Source organism: Crinia signifera, chromosome 5 (assembly GCF_055691185.1).
Source record: "Crinia signifera chromosome 5, ASM5569118v1, whole genome shotgun sequence".
NCBI classification, from domain to species: domain Eukaryota; kingdom Metazoa; phylum Chordata; class Amphibia; order Anura; family Myobatrachidae; genus Crinia; species Crinia signifera.
In genome coordinates, this window is record NC_139221.1 from 111,671,347 (window position 1) to 111,696,141 (window position 24,795).

General features: G+C 45.1%; 1 protein-coding gene across 1 annotated transcript in view; it reads left to right on the forward strand.

Annotated features, from left to right (window-relative positions):
- Positions 1-24,795, forward strand: part of MBOAT1 (membrane bound glycerophospholipid O-acyltransferase 1) — an 81,014-nt gene that overhangs the window by 21,784 nt on the left and 34,435 nt on the right. Inside the window, exons 2-3 of the mRNA XM_083187851.1 lie at positions 22,246-22,391; positions 23,405-23,482. Of these exons, the coding sequence (XP_083043977.1) occupies positions 22,246-22,391; positions 23,405-23,482 (224 nt within the window). The remainder of the gene's footprint in view (positions 1-22,245; positions 22,392-23,404; positions 23,483-24,795) is intronic.

Here is a 24,795-nt window from a genome sequence, read left to right on the forward strand (position 1 = left end):
GACTTCGTCCCCTCGAGTGTTCGCGAAGGTTCTGGTGGTTTTAATAGAAAGATTAAGAAGGCAAAAGATCATGATATGTGCGTATCTGGATGACATCCTGATAGCAGCTCGGTCTGAAGAAGAAAGTGTTGTCGCAAGGGACTACACCATCAAGTTTCTTCAAAACCACGGGTGGATGGTCAATTGGGAGAAGAGCCGGCTCATTCCTTCACAAAATATTCAATTCCTAGGCATTCTAGTGGACACAGTTTCATTCCAGATATCCCTTTCAGAAAGAAGGTGCCAAAAAATCCAGCAGTTAATTACGCTCATACGACCCCCGCGTATCCCTAAGAACCGCGATGAGTTTGCTGGGGATGATGGCCTCAGCGGTAGAGGTAACTCCTTGGGCAAGATGGAGGATGAGGCCATTGCAATGGTTCCTTCTAAGGTTCTCCAGAAGTCGTACGTCATTGGATCAGATAATAAAAATCCCAAGCGCAGTAAGAGAATCCCTAGTGTGGTGGGGTTACAAACTGCTGAGAGAGAGAAAGTGGTCACTAGACAGTCCAACATTCGTAGTAATCACTACAGACGCCAGCGCCTCCGGTTGGGGGGCACATGGGTTGGGAAGACCGTGCCAAGGAAGGTGGTCGATGCAAGAGAAGGAGTGGTCATCAAACCACAGAGAATTGAGAGCGGTGTGGCAGGCGATGAAATTCTTTGCAGAAGATATCAAAGAATCTCATGTCCGAGTGTTTTCAGACAACATCACAACGGTCTCTTATATCAACCGTCAAGGGGGTACAAGAAGTCGGGTGTTGTTAGACGAAGTAGAGAACATAATGTCGTGGGCCGAAGCAAATCTCCAGTCTATCTCAGCGTTGCACATTCCAGGAGAGGAAAATCAAATCTTGAGTCGCAGTACATTGATTCCAGGCGAATGGGAACTAAAACAATCAGTCTTTCAGCTGATAGTAGAGCACTTTGGTGTGCCAGAAATAGACCTCATGGCGTCGTCAGTCAACAAGAAAGTTCCTCGATTTTTCTCCAGGTACCTAATGCAGGGATCATGCTGAATCGATGCCCTGTCGCAGAGGTGGAACTATACCCTAGCTTACGTGTTCCCACCTTTCTCCCTCATCCACAGGGTACTGTGGAAAATCAGGGCAGAGAGGTGTCAGGTGATACTAGTCCTACCATTCTGGCCCAGGAGGGCTTGGTTCCCGATGCTGGAGAGTATGTCGGTGGCGGAGCCCCTGTTTCTGCCAGTGTCAGTGGATCTTCTGTCCCAGGGACCAGTCAGATGTCAAGATCCTCAGAAGTTGTCATTGACGGTGTGGAAATTGAGAGGCAACAGTTGAGAGAAAAACATTTATCGCCAGATGTGTTTGAAATTCTTCTTCAAGCTAGGAAAAAAGTGTCATCCGCTATTTACTACAGAGTCTGGAGGATTTTTGAGAAGTGGTCCAAAGAAAAGTTTCAGTTTCCAAAGGCGAACATGTCGCATGTGCTGCAATTCCTATGTGATGGCTTCCACAAGGGGTTGGCAGTGTCTACACTGAAAGTGCACATATCAGCATTAAGTGTTTTGTTGGACCGAAAACTTGCTGATCATAGTTTGATAAAAAGGTTTTGTCAGGCTATTAAGAGAATTTGTCCAAGAATTCGGTCTATGGTTCCACAATGGGATCTTAATCTGGTTCTGAATGGGCTCATGTCAGCACCATTTGAGCCATTAGATAGAGCAAATCTCAAATTTATGACATGGAAAGTAGCCTTCCTAGTGGCGATCACCTCAGCCAGAAGGGTTGGTGAACTTCAAGCTCTGTGTATACAGGATCAGTATCTGAAGATATTTCCGGACAAAGTGGTCTTGAAGACCAAACATTATTTTTTACCAAAAGTAGTATCTTCTTTTCATTTAAATCAAGAAATCATATTACCTTGTTTCTATCCGAATCCATCAAGTAAGAGAGAAGAAAATGTACACACGTTGGACGTGGTTAGAGCCATAAAAATTTCTTTGGACAGGTCTGCAGCTTTCAGACAATCAGAAAATTTGTTTGTGATTTCCGCAAGGTGCGAAGAAAGGATTCGTTCCGGCGAAACAAACAATTTCAAGATGGCTTAAAGATGTTATTTCCTTTTGCTACAGAAAAGTAGGACGTCCAGTCCCTGAGGGTATTAAAGCACACTCAACAAGGGCAATGTCGGTCTCATGGGCGAGAGAGGCGAATGTGTTAGCCAGAGAGATGTCACGCAGCCACTTGGTCCTCTCTACACACGTTTTCTAAGCATTACGCCCTGGATGTGGCGGAAGTGCGGTTTGGAGGTGAAGTCCTGAGGCAAGCGTTGGCTTGAGGTATTGTATAACCCTCCCTACTGCTTTGGTACATCCCAATGTAATGGCTGCCATGAAGTATGAAGGAGAAAGCAAGGATTATACTTACGATAATACCTTTTTCTTCGGAATACTTCATGGCAGCCTATATTTTTTTTTTATTTTTTTTTAGCCCTCCCTGTTTCTGTTTTTTTCCCTAGGATCGGGGCAGAGACATTCAAAAGACTATGGTCAGAGGGGAGGTGCTCAGTTATATAGGATAAGGAAGAGGAGTGGGATCCTAGGGGAAAAAACGACCTGTCTAATTGAGAGAGAGAGAGAGAGAGAGAGGGATGAACCCAATGCAATGGCTGCCATGAAGTATTCCGAAGAAAAGGTATTATCGTAAGTATAATCCTTGCTTTTTTGTTGTTGTATTTTTGGATAAAGATTTATGTCTTCAATCCTAAACCAACATTTACAGAGCGAAAATAAAAACAGTCTGGATCACCAACAGAGAATTGCCACATTTGAAAAATAACTTTTTGACTCTCAGTTGGTCATTAAAAAAATAAATAAATAATAATATTCAGCACTGTTTGATATATATATATATATATATATATATATATATATATATATATATATATATATATATATATATATATATATATATATATATATATATATACATATACAAACAAGACCTGCACTCTCACCCTTGTGTCTAGGTAGCCGCTGGGGTGCCGTATAAATAGCAGTGTTCAACAACAGTGTTATGTAGATACATAAACTCCCCTAAGGGAAAACAGCACTCACCAGACTTCATACAGTAAGTTCACCAGGGTATGGATGTCCTGTGTTTAATCAGGTAAAGGAATGGAACCTCCATTCCTTTACCTGATTAAACACGGGACATCCATACCCTGGTGAACTTACTGTATGAAGTCTGGTGAGTGCTGTTTTCCCTTAGGGGAGTTTCTGTATATGTATGTGTGTGTGTGTGTGTGTATATATATATATACACACTAATTAAGTCACCTGTGCTCAAGCCTGGATATCACTAAAACCTGCACTGTTGGTGTGCCTTGAGGACCATGGTTGGAATGCCTGATCTACATAGACAGCTACTTTTGATTTCCTTAAATGAGCCTTAAATCATTGGTTCTCAAACTAGGTCCACAGGACCTGATATAGTCCAAGTTTCACATGTTACCTAGCAGGTGCATTTGTATAACTAAATTACACATTTTAAAAGATCAACAGATGGAGCTAATTATTTCACATATTTATTTTGAGAGGAGACATGGAAAAGTCTACGGTTTAGGGTCCTGAGGACCAAGCTTGAGAAACTTTGACTTATTTACATAAAGACAGAAATTAAATGCAAACTGCAGCACTGTTACAAAATGTGTTAGATGTTTTTTAAAGGAGGGAGGTGTGGCAGCAAAGTGGCACATGGGTGTACAAAGTTGACAAATCAGGCATTTAAGAACCAACTGTAGGGATAGGTGATTAGTCTTGATACAGTAGTAAAGTTGGCAAACAAACTGCTAGGAACAGTCAATAATAGACTACTACAAGATCCTGAAACAACTACTTTAGGGCTGAGTATTATTACAAGACAATTTATGAAATGCCAGAATATGTAGAACTAGTAGCGCATCTATGTTACAAAACATAAGTTGTTGATTTTTTTTTTTTTTATCTGAACTATTACTTCTGGTCTGTATTAAGATTATAAATAATAGGATTTTAATACCTACCGGTAAATCCTTTTCACTGAATTCAGATGGGGTACTGAGGTCTTATAACCTTGGGGATTAGAGGGTATCCGACAGGAGACAGGCACATAACATTTTCTTCAACCACGGTGTGCTGGCTCCTCCCCTCTACATCCCCCTACTAGCCAGTTAAGAAACTGTGCCCGAAGGAAGGATAACGTATGTGAGGTAGGAATTAGCATTAAGATAACGTGGTGAGATTAGCACCAGCACACCACAACAAACACAACAACTCTCTCAACTAAACCTAGTTAACCCCGTCATTGTGTTACTTAGACATAAATTATATTTGTGGAGCAATTAGTCACCAAAACTCAGCTGCTCCTAAACAGGTCAACGGACCTATAACTTTACAGAATGCCAGAAATTGCAATCAGCAAGTAGGCAATAACAGGATTACAACCTGTGCAACAGAGCACCGCACTGAGGCGGGCGCTCAGTACCCCATCTGAATTCAGTGAAAAGGATTTACCGGTAGGTATTTAAAATCCTATTTTCACTTTCATTCAGGATGGGGTACTGAGGTCTTATAACCTTGGGGAGGTCCCAAAGCTTCCAGAAAGGGCGGGAACGTGCGGAGCCTGTTGCAACACCGCCTGCCCAAACTGGGTATCATCACTGGCCACAGTGTCAAATTTATAAAATTTGACGAAAGTGTGTTGACCAGACCAGGTGGCAGCTCTACATAGCTGCAATGCTGACACACCCCGAGCAGCCGCCCAGGATGCTCCTACGGCTCTAGTGGAGTGAGCTCTCACTGAGGCCGGAATAGTCAGATGGGCTGCCACATAGGCCTGCTGTATAGTGGAACGAATCCATCTAGCAATCGATTGTTTCGATGCTGGGCATCCTTTCTTTTGTGCGTCATACAACACAAAAAGACACTCCGTCTTACGTATCCTTGATGTTCTCTTAACGTAGATCTGCAGGATTCTAACCACATCAAGGGCCTTATTTTGGTTTATTCTTTCTGACAAAATCCTTCTTAGATGGACAAAACCATGTGCACTGCAGGGGGGGCAGATGTAACATGTGCAGAGAGAATTAGATTTGGGTGAGTTATTTTGTTTCTGTGCAGGGAAAATACTGACTGCTTTATTTTTACACTGCAATATAGATCTCACTTTGAAGTAAAACCCCACCCAAATCTAATTCTCTCTGCACATGTTACATCTGCCCCACCTGCAGTGCACATGGTTTTGCCCATCTAAGAAGGATTTTGTCAGAAAGAATGAACCAAAATAAGGCCGCAAGTGACTCAGGAATATCCTTATGCCCTGAACAAGAAGGAACCACAATCGGCTGGTTCATATGGAACGCCGAGACCACCTTAGGCAGGAACTGTTGTCTTGTCCGAAGTTCCGCCCTGTCTTGATGGAAAATAAAGTATGGGCTCTTACAAGAGAGAGCACCAAGCTCAGAGACTCTTCTGGCTGAGGCCAGAGCCAGTAGCATCACAGTCTTCCAGGTGAGGTATTTTAAGTCAATGGAGTCCACTGGTTCAAACCAGGCTGACTGAAGAAACTCCAGGACCACATCTAGGTCCCAAGGCGCCGTTGGCGCCACAAATGGAGGCTGTATTCTCAAGACTCCTTACAGAAAGGTCTGGACTTCAGGATAGACCGCTAACTTTTTCTGAAAAAAGACAGAAAGGGCCGATATTTGAACTTTTAGAGACCCCAGCCGGAGTCCCTTATCAAGGCCCACCTGCAAGAAATGCAGGAAACGGTCTAATTTAAAATCTGCTGGCGGAAAACTCATGTGCTCGCACCAAGACACATATCTACGCCAGATCTTATGGTAGTGCGAGGCCGTCACTGCCTTCCTGGCCCGGGTCATGGTGTTTATGACCGAGGAATGAAATCCCTTCCGAGCTAGGATGTTCCGCTCAACCTCGAGGCCGTTAAACGAAGACGCCCTAAGTCCTGGTAGACTAAGGGGCCTTGTACTAGAAGATCTCTTCTTAGAGGCAGCCGCCACGGTTCTTCTATAAGCATGTTTTGCAGACTTGCGTACCATGTTCTCCTGGGCCAATCCGGCGCTATTAGGATTGCCTGCACCCTCTGATGTCTGATCCTTTGTAACACTCTCCCCAAGAGTGGGAGGGGCGGGAATAGGTATACTAGGTCGTATGACCAATCCGCGGTCAGAGCATCTGTTGCCTCTGCTTGAGGATCTCTTGTCCTTGAGCAATACCTTTCCACCTTGTGGTTGGTCCTTGAGGCCATTAAGTCTATCTGTGGAAGCCCCCACAGATCTACAATGCTTTCGAACACCTGAGGATGCAGACTCCATTCCCCGGGGTGGAGGTCATGACGACTCAGGAAGTCCGCCCCCCAGTTGTCCACCCCTGGTATGAAGATGGCAGATATCGCCACAGCATGTGTCTCTGCCCAGGTCAGAATCTTGAAGACTTCTCTCATGCACGCTCTGCTATTCGTGCCGCCTTGGCGGTTTATGTAAGCAACAGTCGTTGCGTTGTACGACTGGACTTGTATCGCCTGATGCTCCAGGAGGAAGTGAGCCTCCAGAAGTGCATAGTGTACAGCCCTCAGTTCCAAGATGTTTATGTGGAGCTGAGTTTCCATGTATGACCACCGGCCCTGGAATCGCATCCCTTGTGCAACTGCCCCCCAGCCGTGAAGGCTGGCATCTGTGGTCAGCAAGATCCAGTTCTGGATCCTGAATAGTCTCCCTGCCAGGAGATTTGGCGTATGTAGCCACCACTGCAGGGACTGTCTTGCCTTCACAGACAAGCGAATCAACCTGTGCATGTGGATGTGTGAGCCCGACCACTTGCTCAATAGGTCCCACTGGAAAATTCTTGAGTGGAGTCTCCCGAACTGCAGCGCCTCGAATGAGGCCACCATAGTTCCCATCAGTCTGATGCAGAGGTATACCGAGACTCTTTCTTGGGCTAGCACCTCCCTCAACAGCTGCTGTATTGCTGCAATCTTCTCCCCTGGGAGAAACACCCTTCTCTCCACTGTGTCCAAAATCATCCCCAAGAACTGGAGACGTTGGGACGGAATCAGTGAAGATTTTGGTATATTCAGGATCCATCCGTGCTGAGACAGGAGATGTCTTGTTGTCTCTATGGCCCCCAGCAGCTTGGACACTGACTCTGCTTTCAGCAACAAGTCGTCCAAGTATGGGATGATGTTTATCCCTTGAGCCCTTAGTAAGGACATCATCTCCTCCATCACTTTGGTGAAGACTCGTGGGGCCGTTGAAAGTCCAAACTTTAGGGCTTGGAACTGGAATTGTTCCTCCAGGATTGCAAATCTCAGGAAGGCCTGGTGTGGGGCCCACACCGGTATGTGGAGGTACGCGTCCTTCACATCGATGGAGGCTAGATATTCTCCCTCCTCCAGACCTGCAATCACTGCCCTCAGGGATTCCATTTGGAATTTGAACACCCTCAAGTAGGGGTTCAGGGACTTTAGGGGTACTTGTGGAGTATCACGGCTCCCACGACCTGCATCGTATGCTAAAAATCGCATCGCATCGCATGTGGCATACGATGGCATACGATGCGATGCGATGTTTTACCGATTTTTGACTATTTTAGCTCAAAAATCGTATACCATCGCATAACATCGTATGCCATATGTAGTGGCATACGATGTCATACGATGCGATACGATGTTTTACCGATTTTTGAGCAAAAATGGTGAAAAATCGGTAAAACATCGCATGGCATCGTATGCCTTCGATACAATGTTTTACCGATTTTTGAGCCATTTTAGCTCAAAAATCGTATGCGATCGCATCGAATGCCATACGATGGCATCCGATGCGATGGCACCCGATTTTGCACTGAAATGCATCAGAATGCATTGAAATGTGTATTAAAGTAGTGAAATGCCCCCAAATGCCATTTTTCATAGTGCACCACCCCCACTATCAACGTCAACCCGAAGCGTGGCGAGCGGCGGCGGTACGCGTCCTACGACCTTTTCATACCCCCACTATCCACGTCGGCGTGGAGTTGAGAATAGAATAGTGTGGCGAGCGCAGCGAGCCACCGAGCCCGAAGCGTGGCGAGCGGACGCGGATACCTTCACAGCTATACGCGTCTCCTCGCGGGCTTTACAGGTATCCACGTCCCCTCGCGGGGCTCGCTGCGCTCGCCACGCTTCGGGCTCGGTGGCTCGCTGCGCTCGCCACACTATTCTATTCTCAACTCCACGCCGACGTGGATAGTGGGGGTATGAAAAGGTCGTAGGACGCGTACCGCCGCCCCTCGCGGGCTCGCTGCGCTCGCCACGCTTCGGGTTGACGTTGATAGTGGGGGTGGTGCACTATGAAAAATGGCATTTGGGGGCATTTCACTACTTTAATACACATTTCAATGCATTCTGATGCATTTCAGTGCAAAATCGGGTGCCATCGCATCCGATGCGATCGCATACGATTTTTGAGCTAAAATGGCTCAAAAATCGGTAAAACATCGTATCGCATCGATGGCATACGATGCCATGCGATGTTTTACTGATTTTTCACCATTTTTGCTCAAAAATCGGTAAAACATCGTATCGCATCGTATGACATCGTATGCCACTACATATGGCATACGATGTTATCCGATGTTTTACCGATTTTTCACCATTTTTGCTCAAAAATTGGTAAAACATCGTATCGCATCGTATGACATCGTATGCCACTACATATGGCATACGATGCCATGCGATGGCATACGATTTTTGAGCAAAAATGCTCAAAAATCGGTAAAACATTGTATCGCATCGTATGACATCATATGCCACTACATATGGCATACGATGCCATGCGATGGCATACGATTTTTGAGCAAAAATGCTCAAAAATCGGTAAAGCATCGCATCGTATGCCATCGTATGCCACTACATATGGCATACGATGGGAGCCATGATACTCCACAAGTACCACTTTAGGTTTAAGATGGGTCAAACCGACCCATCTGGTTTTGGAACCACAAATAGGTTTGAAAAGTAACCCTTGTTCCTTTCTGCAGCTGGCACTGGTATGATGACCTGTGCTAGTATCAGCTTTTGTACAGCTTGTCTGAGGATTCTGCGATCCTCTGCTGATGCAGGGAGTCCCGACCTGAAATATCTCTGGGGAGGTGGTCTTTCGAACTCCAGCCTGTAACCGTGTGAAATAATGGCCCTGACCCAAGGGTCGAGGGCGGATGCATCCCACATGTGACTGAAGAACCTCAGTCTTGCCCCCACCGCGGGAATATCCCGAGATGGGAGTGGCCCGTCATGCGGCGGGCTTAGGGGTAGCTGCACTTGTGCTACGGTCTCTTGTAGCAGCAGCCGCTGCCTTCCTAGGCTTACCTCTGGTGCCTCTATTGGCGGTGGAGCCTCCTCTGGCCTTGGACCTGAGTCTAGAGGTCCGAAAGGACTACTGTGAACTCCCTGTTAAAGGGCGTCTTACCAGGGTGGAGGCTGACGGGAGGAATGTGGACTTACCAGCCGTAGCTTTTTATATCAGATCATCCAGTTCACTCCCAAAGAGTCTATCCCCTGTGAAGGGGAGACTCTCTACGCTGCGTTTGGAGTCCACGTCAGCGACCCACTGCCGTAACCACAGGGCCCTGCGGGCCGACACAGCCATGGCCGAGTTGCGGGCATTAATTGCACCTAACTCCTTTTGTGCTTCGCACATCATCTTTGCTGTGTCCTGGATGTGGCGTAGCTTTTCAGCTACCGTAGGCACATCCATGTCACCCAACAGGCCTTCTTATATCTGGCCTGCCCATGTGAAGATGGCTTTCGCCATCCAGCAACTAGCAAGCACCGGGCGTTGGAAAGCCCCACTGGCTGTATACATAGCCTTTACTGTGCCATCTAGTTTCCTATCAACCGCGTCCCTTAAGGTAGAGGTACCTGGGACTGGGAGCACCACCTTTTTTGAGAGGCGGGACACTGAATCGTCCACTATAGGGGGCTCCTCCCACACCTTCCTGCCCGTGGGATCAAAAGGGAAGGTAGATTTAAAACGCTTGGACAATGTAAAATGTTTCTCTGGATTTTTCCAGGCAGCTTTGAACACCTCTTCTAAATCAGACTGTTCAGGGAGGACTATGTCCTGCCTTCAGTGTGACACAAAGAATGGGTCACCCTCAACCGGTGTGGCTAGAGGTAAATCTAGTACTTCTCTAACAGCAAGGACCAGGTTTTCAGTACCTTGAAAGCTAGACTGTGACGCCTGTGAATCTACAATATCATCTGCGTCACCATCGCCATCACCATTACCATCACCATCGTCCATATCGGAGTCAGGTGCCACGGCATCAAGCGCCCTTTTGCGGGACACCCCTGGCATGGGTGTAAGAATATCCACCCTTGCTGACAGGACCTTTAAATCCAGTTGGACTTGCTTAGTCTGTAAATTATTTGTCGCCAGCTGTGATGAGACAGTCTCTAACATGGCTTTCATACCAGTAGCCCATGAAGGTTCCTGGGAGTCAGCCTGCAAACTACTGCGCTGCGGAGACATGCTACTGAGCTGTGGTGACATACATTGCTCACATGCAACTTGTGATGTGGAGCTAGGAGCAAACTTGTTGCTGGAAATCATGCAAGTTATTTTTCTCACCATGTTGGAGAAAATAATACCCTCTTAAACACACTGCAGTCACGCTGAACACACACACAGTGAATGTACAGTAGTATATATGTATCTAACACACTATGTGCAGTTTCACATATATCTATATGACAGTGTAAAATTGCTTAACTAGCAGTGGGGGACTCAGAGGAATATGGGGGACACCAGCACCCTGTAACCTGGACTACCGATTAGATAGACCGGCGTTTATGCACAGACACCAATATTATCAATACTGTGTGCTGCTATCAGTGGCTTATAGCTCACTAGAAGCGATATCCAGCGCTATACTTGCTGTCTCTGCTGACTGATCTCTCTCCCTTCAAGGCTGCGCTGAGGAGTGATCTCTGCTCTGCTGTAATGGCGCCCACAGCATGAGAAGCAGGAAGCAGTGTACAGGCGCGCTCAGGTCCCGCTCTGAGCTAAGCCCCGCCCCTTGTAATGGCGTCCGGGCTATACTAATATTTATACTGGCTCCTGGTAACCCTTTAATAAGGGTTGACACACATAGCGGTATATGCCCTGGTGGTCCAGTGGCAATGCCTGGCATCCAGTCTGTCGGCGTGGCTGCAGTGTTAAAACAGCTGCGCGCGATCCCTGTGCAGGGCCATCGCGTCGCCATCATGCCGCACATAAAACCGGTGTCCCCACTGAGGGGACCCGGTTATCACTCACCACCGACGTTTTCAGGCTGAGCCAGGGGTGTGCGGCAGCTGGGGGTGTGCTCGCTGCAGCGCAATGCCCGCGGTAACAGCACCCTCTCAGGTCGGTGGACCTGCAGCAGGGATCAGCTCGGTTCCTTGAAAGGCCTGCAGCAGTCCCTTCCCCCGGCTTCCCTCGTCGCAGGGAAGCTGTTAACCCCAAACAGCATCCCGAAAATAACAAACTAAAAGAAATTGAAGAAAAACTCTCTGGAGCTCCAGGAGTGTGCATCCTCTCCTGAGGGCACATTTTCTAAAACTGGCTAGTAGGGGGATGTATAGGGGAGGAGCCAGCACACCCTGGTTGAAGAAAATGTTATGTGCCTGTCTCCTGTCGGATACCCTCTAATCCCCAAGGTTATAAGACCGAATGAAAGTGAAAAGATAATTTGCAGTTCGTTGGATACAACTCAGGCTACCAAATGGAAACTGCAGATCTGATTTCCTCATCCTGCTCACAAGGACCTTTATGTGGCACCACATCTGCCAGCCATTTTTGAGTAATGAGCAGGATGCTTGATTTCTAGGGAGTAGACACTGCAGTATTATTACTCTCATTTTTGGAGAAAGGAGTTGCAGGCATCTGTCAAGCAGTGTAGCCCACAATATGATTAAAAAAAATAATTAAAAACATAGTGACTCTGTGCTGAGAATGATTACAGCTGCTAAAAGCAGAACCATGAGTTGCTATAAATGTGAAAATAAAGGGATTGTTCTTTCAAATCGTGGACATGTGCAAACTGTCACAACAAATCCAAATTGATGAGATGCTTTATCTTTCATTTTGTGAATGAACAAATCTCTTTATAGAAGTATCCCTTTTATTATGTATCCTCATGAAGTAATTTGGGTACTTGTGTATTATCACGGTGCCCCCGATATTGATCGCGCTATGTTTTTATCGCATCGCATGCCATACACCCGATGGCATGCGAAGCGACGCGATTTTCGACCCCTATTCGATTAATAATTGTATAAGCACCCTAATGGGTGCTTACAATGTTAAATGCACCCCCACGCCACCCCTCACTATAAACGTGAACCCGAAGCATGGCAAGAGCAGCGGTACACGTCCTACGACCTTTTCATACCCCCTCTATCCACTCGGCGTGGAGTTGATTTTATATAGTGTGGCGAGTCACCAAAACCCAAAGCGTGGCGAGGGGACGCGTATACCTGTGAAGTTATATAAAATCAACTCCACGCCGACGTGGATAGTGGGGGTATGAAAAGGTCGTAGGACGCGTACCGCCGCCCCTCGCGGGCACGCTGCGCTCGCCACACTTCGGGTTCACGTTTATAGTGGGGGTGGCGTGGGGGTGCATTTAACATTGTAAGCACCCATTAGGGTGCATTTAACATTGTAAGCACCCATTAGGGTGCATTTAACATTGTAAGCACCCATTAGGGTGCTTATACAATTTTTTATGGCATTGTATGGCATTTTATTCTTAAAGCTATGTCTCCCATCATTAAAAGAACACAAATTTCAAAGATGTAGAACTGTAACTTGTTGTAAGAATGCTGATGACTAGAGACAGGATTATATGCAACATAAAAAGCTTGAAATATGCATGCAAATATGCATGGAAAGTGTTAAAATATGCTACATGAAATAATAAAAAAAGTAATTTTTAATTTATTTAAAAATCAGCATACAATTAGTTTCAAATACACCTCAAAAATAGGCTCACAGCATCTGCAGATGTCTAGTGCTGTACTCAGGATTTTTTTTCTTCCTGGCTGCTACAGCAGACTGCAGCGTCCAAAGCTCTACTTGCATCAACTACACGGACCCTCATCTCCAGCACCGATGGATCAAATGTCAGCATAGCGTGTGAGGGCGACGCAGTGGAAGGCTTCTTCCCTGCGCCGCATACTCACTGTGACACTGCATTTCCTCCGCACAGCGTGATGTCACAACCCTTCCACCTGCCTCCTCTGCTGCAGAAGTCTGTCTCTTGGTGTAAAGTCCCAGGCCAGGAGCAGGCAAAGGTTCAGGAGCTTTGTAATGGCATCTGCCCCGACTGACTTTTATAAACATGGATTGGCAGCCAAGAGTTTCCCACACTGCACACATATTGCCCCAGCCTGCACACTCTACCACTACCTGGCCAGCAGCAGCAGGGCAAAGCAGTGCTGTGACTCGTGGTTGTGAAGAGGGCGGGGCCTAAAATATGCACCATCACTAGATTTTAGGTAAAATATGCAATAACCAGTGAGAATGGGACAAATATGCAAATGCATATAATCCTGTCTCTACTGATGACTAATTATAATTTGTCACCAGGGGCGAAATGTAATAGGTGGCGATTTTTGGTAATGTTTAAAAATCGCACCTTTGAAAAATCTAATTTTTTGCAGCAAATTTGCATATGTAACGAGATGCAAAAAAGTGCGATTTTGAGCGATTTTGTTCTTTTAGACTTGAAAATGTGTGCATTTTCAGACATGCGACTTTGTGTAAAAAGAAAAAAAAAAACAGCGTGGGGTTCCCCCTCCTGAGCATAACCAGCCCCGGGCTCAAAGAGCCGGTCCTGGTTTCATAAAATCACAGGGACAAACCAGTTGGAGTTCCCTTGATTTTACAAAACCAGCACCAGGCTCAAGGGCCGGTCCTGGTTCCCAAAATACGGTGGACAAAATGACTAGGGGTCCCCTGTATTTCAAGAACCAGCACCGGGCCCAACCAGCCAGCAGGGTAATGCCACAGCTGGGGGGAGACTTTTTATACAAGTCCCCCCGGCCAAAGCATTCATCCCTCTGTCTGGTCAACATGGGCAGGGGTCCCCCCTCCAGAACTTACCTGCCCATGTTGAAGCCTGGGGCTGTCCTCGATGCCCCTGGGCAGTGGGCATCGAGCTGATAAAATGGTGTAAAAAAAATAGAAAGAATCCTATTGTATTTTGCTGTGGAACTATGAGTCCCAGCAAGCCTGCACTGCATGCAGGGACTTGGAGAACCACAAGTCCCATCATGCAGGGCAATAAAGGGCCTGCTGGGACTTGTGGGACTACAATAGTACAAATAGTTGGTACTTGTTTCCTAGCACGGCGCCCATCGCATTGTATACCATAAGACTAAATATGGTATGCGATGCAATGCTGCGTGATGTTGTACAATAAAAAATTGTATGCCATTCAATGGCATACAATGCGATGGTATATGATTTCTTTTTATTGTACAACCACCCAGATGGGTCCTTACAATGTTAAATGCCCCCCACTATCAACGCCAACCCGAAGCGTGGTGAGCCCACGAGGGGCGGCGGTACGCGCCCTCCGACCTTTTCATACCCCCACTATCCACGTCGGTGTGGAGTTGATTTTATATAGTGTGGCGAGCCACCGAGCCCAAAGCATGGCGAGCGGACGCGGAATACATGTAAAGTACTCAAGGGTGCTATGAATGAAAAAAATTGGGAACCATTGTCCTAGCTCAGTGGTAGCCAACCCTAGCCCTCGAGAGCTACCAACAGTTCACATTTTCCAGACAACCTAGCTGCTGCACTTATTAATCACTGACACAGGTGGAGCTAATTACTTCACTTGTGATTCTGTCAGGAGACCTGCAAAACATGCACTGTTGGTAGCTCTCGAGGACTAGGGTTGGCTACCCCAGTCCTAGCTACTGTATTACAGAAACCCTGCTCCCCCCCCCCCCCCCCCAGACACCACTTTTGCTGCTTTCTAATGGGGCCTAACATTCTTGTGTCTCTGTCTTTTCCCCTTACCTGATGGTTGCCTTGGAGTTCTTCTATCCTCCAGCTACACCTTCCAACTCATACCCCCAGGACTGTTCCTGACATTCTCTACATTTGAGGTCCATCCTATATGCCTCTTCTAACCTGTTGACCTTTGGGTAGCTGTGCTTTCACTTGTCTCACGGCTATTCCTGCATATTCCCGAACAACTTTGCTTCCTGGCTCACTCACCTTCTTTCACTCATTTTCCTTAGGTGATTTTAACATCCCAATTGATATCTCCACAAAATCCTCTGCCTTTAAATTCCTTACCTCACATTGGGCCTTATTTTGGTTCATTCTTTCTGACAAAATCCTTCTTAGATGGACAAAACCATGTGCACTGCAGGGGGGGCAGATGTAACATGTGCAGAGAGAATTAGATTTGGGTGAGTAATTTTGTTTCTGTGCAGGGAAAATACTGGCTGCTTTATTTTTACACTGCAATATAGATCTCACTTTGAAGTAAAACCCCACCCAAATCTAATTCTCTCTGCACATGTAACACCTGCCCCACCTGCAGTGCACATGGTTTTGCCCATCTAAGAAGGATTTTGTCAGAAAGAATAAACCAAAATAAGGCCCATTGTTTGGTGTCTCCCAATACATCCTCATTCTCCCATGTGAATGGGCACTCACTTGATCTGATCTTCACTCACTGTTGCGATATTTCTGATTACTTCAACTACCCACTTCTCTGACCATAACCTACGCTCTATCTTTTACCGCTCTGCTATTCCCTAACATTGTAAGGATAACAATTGAGGCCATCGACCGGTTTCTTGTCCTCCATGTTCAGCTCATTCCTCTCCTCTTTCTCCTATTTTCTCTCCTGCCCTGAGCAAGCCACTTAGCTATACAACACCTCCCTTACTACTTATCTAGATTTTGTTGCACTGTAGACCATTATTCAGAATCCGCTTTATTGGCTAGCTATACTTGAATATACTAGGAATTTGTTTTCGGTTTGCTGTGCAGCAGCCAGGTGGGTAACAAGTAAACAACATATATAAACAATATAACCAGGTGGGGGAACATGTACAGTCATACAGAAAGATATTCCAAGGGGACACCATGTCCGATTATGTGCAAAGGTTTATGGCGCGACTAGACCATGAGGTGTTCAAGAGTTCACGTGTCAACAGGTGAACCGCTTGAGGGAAGAAACTTTTTAGGCTTCTGGTGGACCCAGTGGGAATAGCCCTGTAGCGTCTGCCTGATGGCAGCAGGTTAAACAAGCTATGGCCAGGATGTAGGTGATCTGCTGTATTCACCTTGCAGATCATCAGCTTAACCTTTTACACTCCAAATTCACCATAATATCCCAAAAAAATGTTTATGTACTCCTGAGCAACAGAGGAGGATATCATCTCTTAGGTGGATTTTCTTTATTTGTGCTCTCATCATACTGTCTGTCCTCCTAAACAATTTAATTCAACAACCTTCTGTCCACTCAGTCTTCAAACCTGATGCCCCGACTCACTCGCTGCCCTTAACTTTGCCACACACTACATATCCAAAATTGACTCCATACATCCAGACATCCTGTCCCACAATACCTTGAGCAACCTGCCTACATCTTTCCCTGACCACCACTCCCCATCCTTCCTACACTGACTTCTTTTGCGTGTATGGAAAAGTAATTGCCCTCATCTGGTTCTCTCCCTCCCACTTTGTTCACTACCTCTTTCCTTCTGTTCTTTCCATCTTGCCCACCTCCTCATTCTCTCCCTCTCATTACACACTGTAATCTCGATCCTAACGCTTTCCAACTACCAACCCATACCTCTTCTCCCTTTTGCCTGCAAATTTCTTGGGCATATTGTCCGACACCACCTTACTGGCTTTCTTTCCACCTCTGACTTCCATCCTCTCCAATCCTCTGAAACTGCCTTCACTAAAAAGTTTGCAATGACCACTTTTGCTGCCACATCAAAGGGCCAACCAACCTCTCCCCCTGCAAAATCTTAACTTCTTAACTTCCTTGGTCTGCTTAATACTGTCCTACCTCTTTGACAATTATTACTCTGTCCCCTCTCATGACTCCACTTCTCACATACTTCACTAATAGTAGGTATCCGTACAAGCTCCGTTCTTGGTCCTATACTTTCTCTTTTTATAAATCATCTTTAGGTAAGTTCCTTAGCACTTTTGACTTCCATTATCATCTCTGCTGATCATACTGAAATCTATGAGGGAAAGGTTACAAGTGGAGTACCCCAGGGATCTGTACTTGGACTGGTGCTTTTTAATATCTTTATTGGTGATATTGCAAATGGAATTGAGGGTAAAATGTGCCTTTTTGCAGATGACACAAAGGTATGCAACAGGGTAGACACACCAGGAGGGGTAAAACAAATGATTGAGGATCTAGGCAGATTAGAGAAATGGTCAAGAGAATGGCAACTACAGTTTAATGCCAAAAAATGCAAAATCATGCACTTGGGTCTCAGAAATCCAAAGACTCAATATAGTTTAACCCCTTCCTGACGGAGCCTGTTTTTGCCTTCCTGACAGAGCCCTTTTTTTCAAATCTGGCATGTATCACTTAAGTGGGGATAACTTTTTTTTGCTTTTACTTATCCCAGTGATTTTGAGATTGTTTTCTCGTGACACATTGTACTTCAAGTTAGTGGTAAATTTTCGTCGATACAGTCTGTGTTTTTTTGTGAAAAATACCAAAATGTCGTAAAAAAATGGAAAATTTTGCGATTTGCAAAATGTTAAATTTTCTGCTTGTGAGACAAATAATCTTACCACTCAAAATAGTTAATAACTAACATAGACCATATGTATACTTTATGTTGCCATCATTATTTCAACCTCATTTTCATTTTTTTGGACACTAGGAGGCTTAAAATATGAATAGCAAATTCTCAAATTTTCAAGAAAATTTCAAACACTGATTTTTTTAGGGACCAGTTCAGTTCTGATGTGACTTTGAGGGACTTGTATGTGAGACACCCCCATAAATGATGCCATTTCAAAAACTGCACCCCTCACAGTATTCAAAACAGCATTTTGGAAGTTTGTTAACCCTTTAGGTGTTTCACAGGAATTAAAACAAAGTGTAGGTGAAATTTCAAAATTTCATTTTTTTTGCAGATTTTCAATTTTAATACATTTTTCTAAGGAACACAGCAGATTTTACTAGAGAAATGTGACTAAAAATTGATTCCCCCAATTCTTTGGTTTTCATAAATATCCTATATGTGGCCCTAGTGTGCACGGTGACCAAACCACAGGCTTCATAATAGAAGGAGCACCTACTTGATTTTGGAGCCTCCTTTTTATGAGATTATTTTTTAGGCACCATGTAGGTTTCTAGGCACCATAAGATGCTAAAAGTTAGGAACCCCCCCACAAGTGACCCCATTTTGCAAACTACACCCTTCAGGGAATTCATCTAGGGGTATAGTGTACATTTCAAACCCCCAGGGGTTTCACCAATTGTGGTACAACTGGGCAGTGAAAATGAAAAAAAATAATTTTTCATTTTCACAGCTCAGTTGTATCAAAATTGGTGAAACCCCTGGGGGTTTGAAATGTACACTATACCCCTTGATGAATTCCCTGAAGGGTGTAGTTTGCAAAATGGGGTCACTTGTGGGGGGGTTCCACTGTATGGGTGTTTCGGGGGTCATTCAACCAGAATCTGTGCTGCAAAATCCAAATATCACTCCTTCCCTTCTGAGTCCTGCCATGCACCCAACTGGTATTTTTTGGTCACATGTGAGGCATTGCCGTACTCGGGAGAAATTGGGGCACAGATTTTGGGGTGCTTTGTCTCCTTCATTCCTTGTGAAAATGAAAAATTTTGAGCCAGATCTGCATTTTTGTGTAAAAAAATGTAATTTTTTTCAGAAAAATGCAGTTCTGGCTCAAAATTTTTCATTTTCACAAGGAATGAAGGAGACAAAGCACCCCAAAATCTGTGCCCCAATTTCTCCCGAGTACGGCAATGCCTCACGTGACCAAAAAATACCAGTTGGGTGCATGGCAGGACTCAGAAGGGAAGGAGTGATATTTGGTGGTGGAATGAATGGTGGGTGCTATGTCGCATTAGCAAGACCCCCGAAGCACCAATACAGTGGAACCCCCCCACAATTGACCCCATTTTGGTCACCAGCTTTGGGAGGGGGGCTGGCGCTGCGGCAGCCGGGTGGGTGGGAGGCTGCCGGGTGGGAGGGGGGGGGGCTGGCGATCGGTGGTGATCGGTGCTGTACTTAACAGCACCGATCACCACCGATCACTGTGTTACCGAGCGGCTTAGCCGCCGGTAACACAGAAAACGCTGCAATTGGCTGTTCACATTTGAACAGCCAATCGCAGCGATCGCCGCGAGGGGGGATGTCTGCTGTCAGGGACAGCAGACATCTCCAAACTGTCACCGCGTCTATAGACGCGGTGACAGTTTAAAACCATGACGTGTATATATACGTCTTCGGTCGGGAAGTACCTCCCGACCATGACGTGTGTGTATATATACGTCATATGTTTGGAATATCTATATATATATGTGTGTGTATATGTGTGTATATATATATATATATATATATATATATATATATATATATATATATATATATACACATACACACACACACACACACACACACACACACACACACACACACACACACACACACACACACACACACACACACACACACACACACACACATTTCAGTTCATTATCATTATTTTTTTTAACTTTTTATGCAGCTCATGCTGCTGCTGCGGCTGGCAGGGGGGGGGGGGGGAGGGGGGTGCGTGCGCTCCTGCCGCTGCCGCCGCCGGGTGAGCCTGCTGCCGGGCCGGGCGAGTGCCGGGTGGGTGGGAGGGGGGTGCTGCTCATCGGTGGTGATCGGTGCTGTACTTAACAGCACCGATCACCACCGATCCCTGTGTTACCGAGCGGCTTAGCAGCCGGTAACACAGGAAACGCTGTGAATGGCTGTTCAGATTTGAACAGCCAATCACAGCGATCGCCGACCGGGGGGGGCACCCCTGCCCCCCCTGGGCGGCGAGGGGGGATGTCTGCTGTCAGGGACAGCAGACATCTCCTAACTGTCACCGCGTCTATAGACGCAGTGACAGTTAGAAGCCATGACGTACATTTACGCCATGTGTCGGGAAGTACCTCCCGGCCATGACGTAAATGTACGTCAAATGTCGGGAAGGGGATAAATGGCACTATAATGGAAACTACTGAGGAAGAGAGGGATCTAGGTGTCACTATTTCAGGGGACTTAAAAGCAGGTAGGCAATGTAACAAAGCAATGAAGAAGGCAAGTCAGATGCTTGGTTGCATAGGGAGAGGTATCAGCAGTAGAAAGAAAGAAGTAATAATGCCACTGTATAGGTCATTGGTACGACCCCACCTAGAGTATTGTGTTCAGTTCTGGAGGCCATATCTCCAGAAGGATATAAATACATTAGAGACTGTACAAAGAAGAGCAACTAAAATGGTGCATGGCCTACATCACAAAACGTACCAGGAAAGACTAAAAGATCTTAATATGTATACTTTAGAGCAGAGAAGAGAAAGGGGGGACATGATAGAAACTTTCAAATATATCAAGGGCTTTAACCCCTTCCTGACGAGGCCTTTTTTGTTAATTTTTTTTTTTTTCCTCCTCGCGTTCAAATAAGCGTAACTTTTTTAATTTTCCGGCTATATAGACACATGAGGGCTTTTTTTTTGCGGGACAAGTTGTACTTTTCCTCACTTTTTTTCTTTTATACTATACATTCCATACCTCTTGTAGTCCATCCATTTCCATATTAAAAATATTTCCTGAATCTCACCCTGGATGCTGCAAAGACCATCATCCACTGGTAATTTACAGATTGGACTACTGTAATCACCTGCCTCACTGACAACCAGCTCGCTGCACTCCAATATATCTTCAAAGCTGCTGCCCAGATCATCTTCCTCTTACAAGCCCTACACAGGCTCCCCTTCAATATCCAATTGAAGCTTCCAGCATGCACAATGCCACCCATTCTTCTCCCATATAAATGTCTGTCCTTATCTACATTTATACCCCATCCATCTTTACTTGACTAAATTCTACCTACAATGGCACCCAATACTCATGGTGTTTGTTTTTTTGTAACATCCTTCATTCTTATACTGTAGGTTGCTGTTTTTCTTGTTTTTCTCACTTATTTATATATTTAGGCACTGTGGAACCCTTGTGGCACATTATAATAAAGGATAATGAAATTAATATTACAAATCATGATTTATATGGGAAATGAGTGATTCACTAATTCAGATCAATGAATTGTGATTTGCTTAATATAAATTTTGCTCCAGACATATTGCGTTAAACCAAACCCTGATAGATAAAATGTAATTTGTAACAATTGCAAAATGTGGACTATAAATCATTTTGGTTTTACACCGATGTACCTTTCTGTACTACTCAACAAGTGTTGTCTACTTTCTGGACTTTGGAAAAACATGAAAGTACATCTGTTTGTGGGTAGATGAAAAATCTGAAACTGCATATTCTAAATGTGTAAATGTTGCGTTAAAGTCTAACATCCTACAACTTTATGACTGCTCCTTTTTGTTTCCTTAAAAAAATTGTACACATTCTTTCTCGCTTGAATTAATCACAAGTACTGTCCTTTATGGCATTCCGACATTTTTGCGTGCTAGAAGTTTTTTTTTCTTTTCCCAGTGGGAAGAGGTTCAAGAAATAGGCTTTTCTGCCGAGGCAGCGCGAATGCACATTGCATCCTAAAAAATTATAAATGGAATCTGATTGGTTGCTATGGCCAACCACTTTTTTTTTTCCCCCAGAATCTTTAGTAAAGTTTACCCTTAAACCCCCTTCTATCAAATTTTCAAGCTCTGCAAAACTAAATTATTCTGAACTATTGTTGAGACATCTACTTTCACTATGCCTTGTCTTTTATGGAATTTAGTTCTATATCTACCTTCATTAGGAATCCTTTCAGATGTTTGCAGGCCTCTGAAAAATAGAACTGTAAAGTGGAATTATTGTTTATAATGGCATACCTACGCAATTTAGTAAATTATGTAAAGTGTTTGAAAAACTAAACTGTATGGTTTCTTAAGATCCTTTTTAATTATTTCAGGTCAACTTTGTTGCTTGTCAGCTGTTTGCCTTGGTGTTTGCAGTGTGGTTCCGTACTTACCTTCACTCAGGCCATTCCCATGCTAATGTTCGACATGCTTTCGCCACCATTGTTGGTGTTTACCTTTCAGTATTTTGCTTTGGTTGGTAAGTATTCATCTTCTTATTGCCTTCATTGCTTTGCCCATCTACAGCTAAAACTAGCCCCAAGCTCCCGAGCACCTACTCTAGCGACTTTTTTGTCTTTTTTTCCCCATTTCCTTCTGCCCAGAAATGCATCTTAATAGCAATATTAAAAACTAGTTGACTTTATATAGTGTGGCAAACGCAGCGAGCCACCGAGCCCGAAGCGTGGCGAGCGGACGTGGATACCTTCACAGCTATACGCGTCCCCTCGCGGGCTTCACAGGTATCCGCGTCCCCTCGCGGGGCTCGCCACGCTTCGGGCTCGGTGGCTCGCTGCGCTCGCCACACTATATAAAATCAACTCCACGCCGACGTGGATAGTGGGGGTATGAAAAGGTCGGAGGACGCGTACCTCGCGGGCTCGCTGCGCTCGCCACGCTTCGGGTTGGCGTTGATAGTGGGGTGGCGTTAACAATGGGGGGCATTTAGCCATCAGGGTGGGTATACAATTAAAAATGGGCTCTGGGGGGCCATTTCACATATGAAACAGGCATCTGGGTGCCTTCACATATTAAAATCGCGTCAAATCGCATCGCATGCAATCTGATTGTATGTGATGCGATTTGACGCGATTTTTAGGTGCGATGAAGAAAATCAAGCGCCCAGATAAGTCACAAGTACCCTTTGCTCATAAAGCCAAAACAGGGGGGGGGGGGGGGTTAAATCAAAGCTTGGCGACATATAAGTGGAGAGAGATCAAGTACTAAACATCAGCTTCTGTCACTTTTCAAACACAACCTGTGAAATTACAGAAGTGGATTTGTTTTGAACTTTTTCTCTCGACAAGCTTTGATACACCACAGGTTTTGCAAAATAATACATTCCTTTTATAAAAAGGTTTACTTACCTGTTCGTTCAATGTATGAGGTGAATATACTTGTGGAATATAAATCATCATTTATTTAGTTATTTACCCCCTATGAATTATTTTTTGTATTTTATTTTTAAATGATGCTAATGTATGTATCTTTTAGGTACTCTCTGCACATAATTGCACTAGTACTTCTGTGCTACTGCATCATGATGTATGCAAATTCTGAAAAAGTTCACAGGTAAGCGAAAAGTACAGCTATGCAAGCTTTGTATCTTGGTTTGAGTTTCAAAAAGATATTGGCATTTGCACTTTAGAATGGAAGCCTTATTTACATGTCCCTGGTACATCCCCTGATGAAACATTGCCCTTTCTTACTATACTATTCTCCTTCATTTTCTCTACTGGAGTGAAATAACAAATCCGCTTTAAACCTGACTAATTCCAAGTTCCGTATTAAACTAATTGTTAATTGGACATTTAAAGGTTGTATGCTTAATTTGGTGGAGTCCCGCTTGTGTAGCTCTGTGGAATATCAATTGCTCAGTTCACCAATAGAGATCTGAATGTAGTATTGAATAAGGGAGTCCATAAACCTTGCAGGATTTTAATAGCGCTGGAGGGTGAATGCAGTCCTCAGATTAGAGTGGAATCCTCACGATTTTGCAATATTTGTAATCCACAATAGACAGGGCTGGCACAGGTTTTATGGTGTGAGTGTGTGTGTGAAGAAATTATGATTGGCTGCTGAAAGCAATACATACTTAAAAGGTTTTATTGCAATCCCCACTCAAACAAGCTCCATTACAAATATCGCAACATTGTGAGGATTCCTCTCTAATCTGCAGTGTATACCACATGTAGGGAGTGCAGCAGCCAACCTACCCAGAGAAACGAGTACAGAACAAGTCCAGGGTATTACCTTCCACTGGGGCATGGTGGTGCTGCTGTCACCACCACCAGGTACTGGACGGCTACCGCTGATCCCTATTCGCACACTCGCACCCGCAAGATCCCGCCTCCCCACCGATTCCGCTCACTAGAGCACAGCCACCTGCACACAACCCACTGAGCGCCAGCTGACTCTGCTCACATGTGCCCGCTGATCCGGTCATCTAAATACATTGCGTCCACACTCTGCACCCAAGGCCCTCCCCCCTGTCACAAGTAGACTTTGGTTAGGGCACATCCCTCCCGCACACCAGCCCGGTGCCAGCACCACAGATATAACAATTACATACGGCTGCGAGCAGGCTGCCTCGGTAGGGCCATTGGCCGTGGCACCCTAGGGAGCCACTGCGCACAGTTTGGGAACCACTGCCCTAGTGGATGATAGGGTATGAAATACCGCCTGTTGACACACCAAGTTGGCTTAAAAAAACGTGAAAAACTTATGTCACCCTTTTGATTTTTGACCTTCCCTTGTCTACCTTTTTCATGTGGTGAAACAAGCCCCGTCGGCCTTTAGTGTTCGACTTAATTAATATTTGTCGACATTCATAGTGCCAATCTAGCGACCGTATGCCCCTGACACTTAAGAAAAGTGTCAGACTG